This window comes from Malus domestica, chromosome 04 (genome assembly GCF_042453785.1).
Source record: "Malus domestica chromosome 04, GDT2T_hap1".
In the NCBI taxonomy this organism is placed as follows: domain Eukaryota; kingdom Viridiplantae; phylum Streptophyta; class Magnoliopsida; order Rosales; family Rosaceae; genus Malus; species Malus domestica.
Window position 1 is genome coordinate 14,893,643 of NC_091664.1, and position 13,721 is coordinate 14,907,363.

Genomic DNA, 13,721 nt, shown 5'->3' on the forward strand with positions numbered 1-13,721 from the left:
ATAACATAAAATTTTGTGCTAATGTAAATATTTTAAATTGACGACCGAATTCATTCATTGTATTCATATAAGGTCAAGGAGTGTAACTGTAAAAAATCATGAAAATCGGAGTTAAAATAACTGTTAAATCTTGATTTTTCGTTGATAACTGTCGAAAAGTTTTGTCCCGTTACTTGATCTCTGAATGTTTATTTTTTGCAATTTTTGGCGTATGCGATCTTGAAACATATACAAATAAGGTTGACGGTTGGATCGTTGAAATTAGTTTTGTAGAAAGCGTATCCCATCAAAACGATAGATTCACTAACACTTAAAGTTTATTTATACTGTCATTAATTATAACATAAGATTTTGTGATATCCACTAGTTTAAATATTTTAAATTGAAGATCGAATTCATTCATTGTATTCATATAGAGTCAAGGAGTGTAGTTCTAAAAAATCATCAAAATCGAAGTTAAAATAACTGCTAAATCATGATTTTTCGTTGATAACCATCGAAACGTTTTGTCCCGTTACTTGATCTCTGAATGTTTTCTTTTTGCAATTTTTGGCGTATGCAATCTCGATCTATATAAAAACATCTTTGACGGTTGGATCGTTGAAACTAGTTTCGTAGAGTGCGTATCCCATCAAAACAAAAGATTCACTAACACTTAAGAGTTTATTCATACATTCATGAAGTATAACATAAGATTTTGTGATATCCACTAGTGTAAATATTTTAAATTGAAGATCGAGTTAATTCATTGTATTCGTACAGTGACACACCCCGTCCCGAAGGAGGGCATGCTGGCCGTCACGTGAGAGTGACGTAACCATTTGCACAGTACGGAAGCTTTAATTATACAATTTATAAGTTGATACACCCGAAGGTGAGTCCTAATTTTGTCCAATCTGTCAGAACACCGTCGAATTCCTCGTAGTCACCACACCTTTGTGATTCCTGAACCTGGAGGGGCGCAAAACCAAAATTGAGTGGGTCAGTAAAACAATTCTTTTCCAAATCCAAACATTTTTCAAAACGTTGTAACCCCTCTCCGTAAAACCTGTATATTTTCCCAGAAATGTAAAATATAAATATACATATATATTCTCAAGACTTCAAGTCGTTAACTCAACATTTTCATAACAATTATGCCATGCCACATCATCTCAACATTTCTCATATTAATTATGCCATGCCACATCATCTCAACAGTAATAAGGTATGAATGCATCAACATAATCATATCAGGTGCAAGAAAGTAATCAACCGTAGGCCCTCTAATAGCCCTGTACGGTTGAACCTAGAGCTCAAAATCTATCATTATCACTCTACCGGAGTCACCTCTGTGACCCGTCCGGCCTTCTGCACACAAGTTACGCTCTAGTGCTTCTCATAAATCATCTGTGCACATAATCTAAGGTCACCCACCAGTCGGAATCTCACTAACACTCTCGCGACTGGTCTGTCGTACCCACTCCGCGTGGACTGTACGACTAGCATCTACTTGGATCCAAGGCGAGCGTGCGATGCGGTGAATACTATAAGCACTAAACCATGGTGCAGGATTTGAGCTCAATATATATCATCATCATCATAACAGTAATTAAATACTCATTTGTGCGTCCACCGCACCATTTCATACATATGCATCATAAATCAATTCTTACCTGTGCGTCCACCGCACCAATTCATACATATGCATCATATATTAATTCATGCATGGCATTTCAACTCACATTTCTATATACTTTTCATATCAATTCTATGCATGGTATTTCACTTCCCGTTTTTCCACATAACTCATATGCATTTCATTTTAAACATATTTTCATTTCAATTCAATTTCTGGGAAACGTCAAGTATATATATATACGGAAAACAAAACTGCCCACTCACCTGGAGTTCGCCCTACAACTCCCTAGCACAATACGCCAAGGCGTCATGACGATCGCCGCCTAGAATAGTAATCAAATCCAGGCTCAGAATTCATATCGATAGAATACATAACTTATATAAAATACGTCACTACGTTGATCGATCCGGAAGATCTGCCACTCAGATTTTAAATCCATAACTTCCAGAGGTCCACATTATACCTCTAGGACAACATCCTAAAATTTCATTACCATCCAACGGTCGGATCTCCGTCAATTTCCAAAACTAAGTGACGGTTAACATTTTATATTATGGACTTACAATTCCAATTCCGGAAGATCCCTAACTCGGATTCCCAATCCGTAAGTTCCAATAATCCTCAAATATTACGTATTACAACGTATCAAATTTTGGTGACGATCCAACGGTCGGATCATCAATTCACATTTTCACCAAAACTATAAAACGTTATTCGAACACCTAACCAACAATCCTTAATAACTTTCTCATACGGTGCTCAAATTGGGTATATGAATATACCACAGTGATCTACTCGACGTCACGGACGTCGACATATTTTTAAAATAATTTTATTTTTATTTTTTATTTTACTGTAGCACCATCTTCTTCCTTGGGTCGCCGGACTGGTTTTTCCGGCGGCTGTTTTCCGGGCGGTTTTTCAAATTGCCATAACTTTGTCATTTCTCAACGAAATCAAGTGATTCAAAAACGAAAGTTGTAGCCCTTGAAGAGACAAAGAGAATGGTACCTTACGCAACACCTAGTTCGCCGTGGTTTGGCCGGAAACTGCCTCGAAAGCCTCGGAGGTCGCCGGAAACTGGGTATTTTTCAAATGGGTATAACTTCTTCAATACTCAACGAAATTGAGTGAAACAAAAAGGAAAGTTGTAGTACTTGACGAGACGAAGAGATTGATACCTACCTCGACTCCTAACTCGCCGGTGATTCGCCGGAAAATGCCTCGAAAGTTCCGGCCAAACTTTGAACTTGTCGATCTCCGTGTTCTTACGTCCAAAAACTTCCAACGAAGCACTCCGAGCTTCCTTGGGACCTTACTAAACTCGCTGTGATCTTGTTTTAGCCTAAAACGTAACCAATTCAAAGCTCATGAACAGTGTCATCTCACGGCAACTTTAGAACTAGGGTTTTCGAAGTGAAACTCACCTGAAATTGGTATCCCCGTGCTCGTGAAGTCCCCAGGATCACGATGGTGGTCTTAAATGGAACGTTGGTACAAGATTGTGGTGGTTCTTGGTGGTTGCCGTGAGTTCGAGAGTAAGAGAGAGAATGAGAGAGTTTTCAGAAAAGAATAAGAGAGAGAGAGTCTGGAATGAAAGAAGAAGAGAGAAGAAAGGTTACGGGTTTTAGGGAGGGAATTCAGGGTAGGAGGCCCTACCTAAGTCCAAGCACAAATTAACACATACAAATATAAATCTAACCCTAGTTTAGGATCTTAAAGTAAAACAAATGTCATACATTTACACACCTTAATCCCGTTTAAGGTCACATTGGTCATCTCACGTCCTCGGAATTAATAATTCCGGGACGGGCTGTGACATACAGGGTCAATGAGTGTAATTGTTAAAAATCATCAAAATCGGAGTTAAAATAACCGTTAAATCGTGATTTTTTTTTATAACCGTAAAAAAGTTTTGTCCTGTTACTTGATCTATGAATATTTGTTTTTTGCAATTTTGGCGTATGCGATCTTGAAGCATATATAAACAAGTTTGACGATTTGATCATTGAAATTAGTTTCGTAGAATGCGTATCCCATCAAAACGATAGATTCACTAACACTTAAAAGTTTATTCATACTTCGATTAAGTATAACATAAAATTTTGTGCTAATGTAAATATTTTAAATTGACGACCGAATTCATTCATTGTATTCATATAAGGTCAAGGAGTGTAACTGTAAAAAATCATGAAAATTGGAGTTAAAATAACTGTTAAATCTTGATTTTTCGTTGATAACTGTCGAAAAGTTTTGTCCCGTTACTTGATCTCTGAATGTTTATTTTTTGCAATTTTTGGCGTATGCGATCTTGAAACATATACAAATAAGGTTGACGGTTGGATCGTTGAAATTAGTTTTGTAGAAAGCGTATCCCATCAAAACGATAGATTCACTAACACTTAAAGTTTATTTATACCGTCATTAATTATAACATAAGATTTTGTGATATCCACTAGTTTAAATATTTTAAATTGAAGATCGAATTCATTCATTGTATTCATATAGAATCAAGGAGTGTAGCTCTAAAAAATCATCAAAATCGGAGTTAAAATAACCGTTAAATCGTGATTTTTCGTTTATAACCGTCGAAAAGTTTTGTCCTGTTATTTGATCTTTGAAGGTTTTTTTTTTGCATTTATTGGCATATGCGATCTCGAAGTATATACAAACATGTTTAATGGTTGGATTGTTGAAACTAGTTTTGTAGAATGCGTATCCCATTAAAACAATAGATTCACTAACACTTAAAAGTTTATTCATACTTTCATTACGTATAACATAAGATTTTGTGGTATCCATTAGTGTAAATATTTTAAATTAAAGATTGAGTTCATTCATTGTATTCATATAGGTTCAAAGAGTGTAGCTGTAAAAAATCATCAAAATCAGAGTTAAAATAACTGTTAAATCGTGATTTTTCGTTGATAACTGTCGAAAATTTTTGTCCCGTTGATCTCTGAATGTTTGTTTTTTGCCATTTTTTGCTGATGCAATATCGAAGCATATACAAACAAGTTTGAAGGTTGAATCGTTAAAATTAGTTTTGTAGAATTCGTATCCCATCAAGTTCAATGGTGTGTGTATATATATTTATTTATTTATTTATTTATTTATTAAGTAGATTTAAATTTATTTATTTTGTACGTATAACACTTAAGAAATTGAATGATATGTATATTTAAGCCGATCCAATGGTTACCAATTTTTAATATTTAATATATATATATATATATATATATATATAATTATAGTTTTTAGGGTATAAAATTGTTAAATTAATATATATAATTATTATAATATTTTTTAAAATTATAAAATTAATATTTTTCTTATCATGTATCGTATTACCAAGTGTATACCGAACCAACCCGTTATCTTAACAGATGCTTTTCAGGTTACTTGATAATGACCCGATTCGTTATCGTGTCGACCAAAATACCTGTTAATTTCGTGTCGTGTCATATCGAATTATTGGGTCGTGTCAGGAATTGACAGGCCTAATTACAGTACTCTACAAATGAATAAAAAAAGGAAATGACCGTTTTGGACGGTTCAAATACACATATCCCGAGGAACATTGAATGGAGACAAAAAACAGGGTCCGTTGTTGTAATATCATTTCTGGTAGAAGTCTTCCGTTATATTGTTTAATTTTATAAAAGGATGACGACGCCACATTTTTCCCGGTTCAACGCTCTCACAAATTTTCATTTGATTTGACCAACGACTCGCCTCATGGATTTGACGGAGCTGAAAACGGCGGTGGAGGAAGCGGAGCTCGTCGACGCCCACGCCCACAACATCGTCGCCGCCGACTCCACCATCCCCTTCATCAGCTGCTTCTCCGAAGCCACCGGCGACGCCTTATCCTACGCACCCCATTCCCTCTCCTTCAAGGTGCGTATTAACCACTCCCTCAACTCTCAACTCCGCTGCTATCTTACGCCTTTAGCATTCAATCTCAAGTCAACAGGTTATCGCTGTCGATTGTGACTGTAATCTATCTGACTGATGTTTCTATGTTGCCAAAACGCTGTGTTTTTTGTGATGTTTTGGTATCGATGACTTGCAGAGGAATTTGAAGGATGTCGCCGAGCTCTACGGATCGGAAAAAACCTTGCATGGAGTAGAAGAACACCGGAGACTCGCCGGATTGCAGGCAATTAGCTTGGCGTGCTTCACAGCTGCAAGAATCTCTGTCATTCTCATTGATGATGGGTTGAGGTTTGACAAGAAGCTCGACATAGATTGGCATAAAAATTTCGCACCGGTTGTTGGCCGGATTTTGAGAATTGAGTATTTGGCTGAGGAAATTCTCAATGAAGTGAGTGGGACAACATTTGCATTGTTTGTAAAATTTTTGAATTTTATGTTTTGTTTTGTTATGTTATGTCCTGTATGTGATTCGAATCGCTTACTCGAAAATTCAGTTGCTGGAATTATATTTGGACATTAACATTGTCAAAGATCTAATGAACTTTTTCGAATTTATCAATGTTTTCAGTTTCTCATCGATTTGTTTGAGTTACTGAGCAACAAACACATATCATTAATTTTCTTGTCACTTTATGTTTGTTTTAGGAATTGCCCAGTGGATCGTCTTGGACACTGGATTTGTTCACCGAAAAGTTTGTTGGAAAATTGAAATCATATCCTTTTCAATAGCTATGGTGTTTGCATTACTTTGTCATGTATTGGTGTAAAACTGTTAACTTCCTGATTTAGTTGAATTCCTTATCGACTGTGCTACAGTTGGCAATAAGATTTTTGGCTTGAAAAGTATAGCTGCATATCGCAGTGGCCTGGAAATTAATACAAATGTTACTAGGGAAGATGCTGAGGAAGGTCTTGCTGATGTGTTACGTGGTGCGTACTGCATTTTGATGGGTTTTTTGCTATGTTTACACCCATGTATTCTGATTAGATTAATCTATGTTTCCAGCTGCACAGCCCGTTCGCATATCAAATAAAAGTTTTATCGATTTTATCTTCACTCGTAGTTTGGAGGTTGCTCTGCTTTTTGACTTGCCCATGCAGATACATACGGGGTAATCGTAATTTTGAGATTATCAAAATGTTTTTGCATTCTACTTTGTTTGATTGCTGAGACTTATCAAAAGGAAATGATAACTAATAAATTCTCTGTCACTAGTTGAAGAAATATGTCTGAAGATTAGCTGACTAATCCTTGCATTTCAGGAGATTAAATTGATTATAGAAACCTGGTAATGTTGATTTCTGTAGAAATAATGTAATGTCCAGGAGGCTGATCCATTTCTAGGAAGCACCAAACAGATTCTTGGATTTTAAGTTATTATTCCCGGCCTACTTTCAATTAGAGTAGGAAAGTGCTTCAATCTGTATGATAATATGTTTGATTTTTCAAAATTATGATGTCTGTGTACTAATAATTAACCACATGTAACTAGTTTTGGTGATAAAGATTTGGATATGCGGCTATCCAATCCTCTTCATCTTCGGGATGTTCTTGAGGACAAGAGATTTTCTAAATGCCATATAGTTCTTTTACATGCATCCTACCCATTTTCAAAAGAAGCATCATACCTAGCCTCCATTTATCCCCAGGTAAGGTTTTCTAACTCTCCGTGAATTACATTATTTTGCACATTGGAAATACCCTTGCAAGTTCGTACGGTTGATAAACACTTTCCCTTACAGGTGTACCTTGACTTTGGGTTGGCTGTCCCTAAGCTCAGTGTCCATGGGATGATATCTTCTGTCAAGGAACTTTTAGAGCTAGCTCCAATTAAGAAGGTACGGCATGTGAAATTTAAGCTGATAACAAATGAAGAAACTATGCATTCTAAGTTCTAGGAACACCTACAGAGAGATTTTTCCTCTGTATAGAAAATTAAGCATGATTTAGGCAGTCCATAGTATTCTACTAAACTACCTGCTTGAAGCAGTTTAGTGATCAGGGTATTCTATTATTCTTCCTAGACCTGGCCATGAAGCTATCTGATGTCATGTTTGATTCATCCCTCTTAGCTATATGAAAATTATGCAGAGGTATAGTAGGTAGAGTTGTAGAATAATTAAAAGATGTCTCCATAATGGTCTGGGCACTGTGTAAAAAATGGAGAGATGTTTCCTTTTGTGTGCATGCATGCCCATGCTCATGTTTGTTCTTTCCCCTACTAAATCTGAATTAGTAATACACCTGACTGTTGAGCATGAATCGATTTGCAGGTGATGTTTAGCACTGACGGCTACGCATTTCCTGAAACTTTCTACTTAGGTTTGTTACTATATCTACTTAATATTGTATTTGTTTTTTTTTTTTTTATAGTGTTGAAAATTTGTTCATGCAATAGATGTTTATTGCATTAGTACATGGTACTAGAATTTTTAAACATATGTTTGACGTCTGCTAAATTATGAAGTGAATTTTTGTATACAATAATAATGCATGTCTGTTAGTTATCCACAACCACAATGATGAAAATAGACCTTGTTGTCTGAAGAATAGATATCTTTTTTTCCTTCTGTGGCAGAGGAGCACTAGTTGTCTCAATCTGTTTGTATAAGTATGTTGGATTAGCACTAGGTTTTGCAAAGGAAATGTACTGTCAAATTAAAATATGTGTTATTAAAACATGACTAGGATGATACAAGAAGTTAAAGTAGGTATGTTTTATCAAACTCAACATGTATATGTTGGTGAAAGTACCTCTGACTCTTTATTAATAACTATTTTACACACTTACAACAAGATATAGAATCCAAATTGACTTCAGATGTTTTTATTTTATCTATATATTTGAGTTAGAGGTCACTTTGAGATTTTATCAACATAGTTAACGTTTTTATTTTATCTATATGTTTGACAGGTGCAAAAAAAGCACGTGAAGTTGTTTTCTCTGTCCTACGGGATGCTTGCACTGACGGTGATCTCTCAGTCCCTGAAGCTATTGAGGCTGCTAAAGACATATTTTCACAAAATGCGATTCAGTTTTACAAGATTAATTATGCTGTAAAATCTTCTGGTTCAAATAATTATGTATCACTGGACTTCACGAAGGTGAACAGTAATGACTCAGAAAATGATGTCTCACTTGTTCGTGTTATGTGGGGTGATACTTCAGGACAACAGAGATGCCGTGTAAGTTCTATTTTCTTTTGGTTAAAATATACAATAGTACTTCCCTATGGTATATTCTCATTAGAGAGAGTGACCATGTGTGTATGTGTGTGTGTGTGTGTGTGTGTGTGTGTCTCTGTGCGCGAGCGCGTGAGTGGTGGGTGTGTTGTGTGTGGGTGGGTGGGTGTGTGTAGTACTTCCAGTTGTAAGAAAGTGACAGTTGTGAAAAGGATACAGGTCAGAAGCTACATGTGGGCCTGAGGTGACCATCGGTCCCCGGCCAAAACAGAAATTGTCCTAGATTCTCTCAACAAATTGCTTTCTTAACCAAAAAAAAACAAGATTCATAGTTTCATTTATGAGAAAAATGAAAGAGAAGTTGCTCATTTTAGATATAGTGGGAATACCACTTTGTGAAACTTCTTGCTAGTTATGGTTCACTCATCTCATGATATGCATTTTGAAGAGAACTGTTGCATAGCACACTATCATACCAGACATACAACAATGCCTTTTTATGCTTTACCCATGGTGGAACTAGTAGAAATCTGTTGAATAAATGATTGTAAGAAACCAGTTGCTGTTACTTTTTCTTAACTTATATTCTCTTATAATCAAGATCATAGATTCCTATGGGGAAATTAACATCCTAAACTGTTTCTAATTTTAATAGGTGACTTGAAATTGCATAGATTTTGATTTCATTTGCTGCATTCATTGTCCATCACCGTTTCAGGTTGTTCCCAAAAAGCGATTCAATGATGTTGTTATAAAAAATGGTATTGGTTTGACTTTTGCTTCTATGGGAATGACTTCATTAGTTGATGGTCCGGCTGATGAGACTAATTTGACTGGAGTGGGTGAGATCAGACTCATGCCTGATTTATCGACTAAACGGAAAATTCCATGGTACTTTTAAACTGCATGAGGTTTCCAAGTATATCTTTCTATCTGAGTAACAATATGTTCATTTTAGTAACAGCATCTCAAATGTTGCATTTTTAGTAATGTGTTATTTTATTTAATACCAATATTTTCCTCAACAGGGTAGAACAAGAGGAGATGGTTTTGGCCGATATGCATCTAAAACCGGGTGAAGCATGGGAATACTGCCCAAGAGAAGCCTTACGTAGGGTTTCAAAAATTTTGAAAGATGATTTTAACTTGGTAGGTTGAATTATTAATAGTTTACGTATATTTTCTTCTCAAAAAATAGTTTACGTATAGATGAATTTGGTGATTATACTTTGTGGAAGATGCAATGTTTTTTCCCCTCTAATTGATAGGCTGCTTTTACTCAGGGCTCAGGAAGTTTGTTTTTCATCTGTATTGCAATGTAATCAGTTAAGCTTATGTTCGTATTGTTGGTGGACTGCTTGTTCACTTTATTGCACTAATGTCCAATTCATCGACAAGTTACATATGCTTTCTATCACTAAAAAGGAGCAATAAATCTTCAATGTTATTTGTCCAGGATATGAATGCAGGATTTGAGAATGAGTTTTTTCTCTTGAAAGGTATACTAAGGTAATGGATACTTCTGACTCTAAGTCAGTTTGTAATTGAACATTTTACATACATTGTGACAATTTTGTATACAAAATCTAAAAACTGTGCAGGGATGGGAAGGAGGAATTGGTCCCATTTGACTCAACACCCTACTGCTCTGCATCAGCATATGATTCTGCTTCTTATTTATTTCACGAAATTGTTCCTGCTCTTCATTCATTGAATATTACTGTGGAGCAGGTGAAGAAAACTCATGATATTGTTGCTTATTGTTTTTATAATTTTGTAGGACGAACTTTTCCATCAGAATACCGTGCTGTGTAATTTATAGGTCTTTTTATCCATCCATTCTTTTGTTTATGTCATTTGGAGGTAAGGATCCACCATTTCACATGATTAAGTTATATCTAAGAATAAGGGTTCATTTATTTTGCCTTGACTTTTTGATAAACTGATCTTGCTTGTTGAAGTTCGATGTGGTGTGAGCCCCACAACTAATATACATTTAAAAAAAAAATGGGGATCCCTTCCCTTAAAGGCCTCCTCTCTCTCTCTCTCTCTCTCTCTCTCTCTCTCTCTCTCTCTCTCTCTCTATATATATATATATATATATATATATATCAATGTATTAAAAGGCGAAGGCATAGGTGAGGCTTCCCATGGATAGCCCCGCCTAGGCGTGAGGCTTCGCCTCACGGTACCTAAAATTTTGATATATATTATATATATAATTACATAAATAAAATATAATACTTTGTAAAATAAATATAATTATAACTAAATCAAATATAATATCATCTTCATTACTAAGTCTAGTTGTACTTAGGAACTGCGTCATAAGGTCTTAAAATGTTATAATTAATTTTTCAGGTAGACCTTTATTAAGGGCTCTCTCTCTCTCTCTCTCTCTTTCTCTCTCTCTCACCCAATAGCATGCTGCAAATGCAATTCAAGTGTGGCCAGCTTTTATTAACTTTTGTCGTTGTACAAACTGTAGTTGCATGCAGAAGCTGGGAAAGGTCAATTTGAGATGGCACTTCGGCACACTGCTTGTATGCATGCTGCTGACAACCTGATTTATACTCGTGAAGTTATTAGAGCCATTGCAAGGAAACATGGATTGTTGGCAACTTTCATGCCAAAGTAGGTTCTCGAATTTTCCCTACAGATGCAGATGTGACCTACTTACTTCAGTGAAAAAAAGCAAGAATGTTGATTAGTTTAATTTGGGGACTTAATGTTCAACTAGGCTGACTGTTTCTTATTATTTTTCTTCTTTGATGTCCCTAACTAAATGTACTCTGCGTAACTTTGTGGTCTCTTGGGCAGGTATGCTCTTGATGACATTGGCTCTGGGGCGCATGTACATCTTAGTTTGTGGCAGAATGGCACAAATGTGTTTACGGCATCTGGTGGTTCCTCTCAGCATGGAATGTCAAAGATCGGGGAAGAATTCATGGCAGGGGTTTTACACCATCTTCCTGCAATTTTGGCATTTATAGCACCGATTCCAAATAGGTGATACCAAACTCCCCCAATTGAATTATTGCATTAATTGTTGTTTTTTGTGTCTAGTAATTTATGAGTCTGTGGTTCCATGTTTGGTATCAAAATAATATCTCATGGGTGCATTTCACAATGTTGTGAAGCATCTAAAGTTTGATGCTTTCAATTTTGAGCTTTTGAGTAACATGTGTAAAGCTTATGAGCTAAATTTGTCTTAGATGTACAATTTTGTAGGAGATACGATATCATAGCTTTGAATGCATTTTCATACCTTTTTATTCTACCTTAAAATTGCTTTGATCGAAATATCGGCTCTTATTTTCAACCATTATTTGGTGTAGTTATGACCGAATTCAACCTAATACATGGAGTGGAGCATACAAGTGTTGGGGAAAAGAAAACAGAGAAGCTCCGTTAAGAACTGCATGCCCACCTGGAATACAAGCTGGTTTGGTGAGCAACTTTGAGATTAAATCATTTGATGGATGTGCAAATCCACACTTAGGCTTGGCTGCAATACTTGCTGGTGGTATTGATGGTCTTAGGAATCATCTTCGTCTCCCGGAACCTGTTGGTAAGATAACATGTTATTGTTGATAAAATGTGTATTGAGTTGACCTTCTATTCTCCCTAATTTTATTACGAGGATAGGTGGCTTTTAGATATGATATTCATTTTCCTTATAAAAGTGATTGGATTGATAATTTGAGATGAGTCGCTTCTCATATAGTTTCAGCTTTTTCATACTAAATTTGTTACTTTCCCATTCACTGAAACGATTATGTGCCTTATTGAGTGCAAAGAGTGAAGAAAAAGCATTTAATTATTTCTATCTGGTTCTAAGATTGTTTCCGCCGCATTGATTTATTTTCCTTACCTGAATTTGTCATGAGTTTACCGCATACTCTGATATATATTTGAAGACTTTCGAGAGTTTAAGCGGCTCTCTTTTCTTTCAAGAAGATTATATACTGTAGTCTGACATATTAATAATATATCCTCAATTCGTTGAACAGATACAAATCCTTCTGGCCTTGGTGCAGAAGTAGAAAGGTTGCCGAAATCACTTTCTGAATCTTTAGAAGCTCTCAAGGAAGACAATTTGTTCGCAGATTTACTTGGGGAAAACCTATTGGTTGCGATAAAAGGGGTCCGCAAGGTACGTTTTGAATATGATTTTGTAATGGTGTTCTAGTAAATTATTTCAACCATTGCAAAACATTACTGAAAATTTAGAGCGAATAACGATCGCAATTTTCCATTTGCAGGCGGAGATTGACTACTACTCGAAGAACAAAGATGCATACAAGCAACTTATATACCGCTATTGAGTTAATTAGCTTATTGTCTTGTGACTATTCCTGGTTTAGTCAAGCTCTGATCCTGTACTTTCTTAAGCTCCTCTACCGAACGCCTCCTGTACTTTCTTAAGCTCCTCTACCGGACGCAAACCAGTTTGGAAATAATGTAAGCACTAAGCATACGTGAGGCTATAAAAGCTTATACTATATTTTCAACCGAACGTAAATATGTATGGATTAATGTAGAATATTTTTATGTGGTCATCGACAAACTTGTCAAACAAACTTGTCAACGCTGGGGAAATTTGTGCTCTCGTGGTTGAAAATCCCTTCTATAGTGAGATTTTCCTAGTGATGCTATAAAAACAAACTATATTTTCGATATCACATTTTTGTAATGTTTGAGAGTTTACATTGGTGTACTATCTGACCTGGAAAGCGACGTGTACGTGCCACGTCAATGAATAAATTTATCTAATTGAATATTGGTTGTATGCAGTGATGGATCTAGGAAAAAATTATTTGGGGGGTCACATAAAAATTCATAAACATATCTTAGACATAATACCTTAAAAATTAAACCCTAATTCCATCATTTATAATGTATAGAATAATAACAATACAAGTTACAATTGTCCACGACACTTGAAAACGCTGCATTATAGCTTCATTATCAACA

The 13,721-nt window shown here is 35.7% G+C and overlaps 1 protein-coding gene and 1 long non-coding RNA gene across 2 annotated transcripts; one reads left to right on the forward strand and one right to left on the reverse strand.

Annotated features, from left to right (window-relative positions):
• Nucleotides 1-820: 820 nt before the first annotated feature.
• On the reverse strand, nucleotides 821-2,000 carry LOC139195278 (uncharacterized). The gene is made up of 2 exons (XR_011580028.1): nucleotides 1,885-2,000; nucleotides 821-951 (listed from the first exon to the last, which is right to left on the reverse strand). It is a non-coding gene; the product is annotated as an uncharacterized lncRNA (long non-coding RNA).
• Nucleotides 2,001-5,232: 3,232 nt separating this feature from the next.
• LOC103436092 (protein fluG) lies at nucleotides 5,233-13,426 on the forward strand. Its single transcript, XM_070820509.1, has 18 exons — nucleotides 5,233-5,521; nucleotides 5,697-5,948; nucleotides 6,206-6,272; nucleotides 6,374-6,490; nucleotides 6,567-6,672; nucleotides 7,054-7,210; nucleotides 7,304-7,399; nucleotides 7,835-7,883; nucleotides 8,476-8,747; nucleotides 9,463-9,635; nucleotides 9,773-9,893; nucleotides 10,201-10,253; nucleotides 10,346-10,475; nucleotides 11,233-11,378; nucleotides 11,565-11,753; nucleotides 12,083-12,315; nucleotides 12,758-12,900; nucleotides 13,010-13,426. Exons 1-18 carry the CDS (start codon nucleotides 5,360-5,362, stop codon nucleotides 13,070-13,072), a joined length of 2,529 nt encoding a protein of 842 aa, XP_070676610.1. The 5' UTR covers nucleotides 5,233-5,359; the 3' UTR covers nucleotides 13,073-13,426.
• The last annotated feature ends 295 nt before the right edge of the window (nucleotides 13,427-13,721 follow it).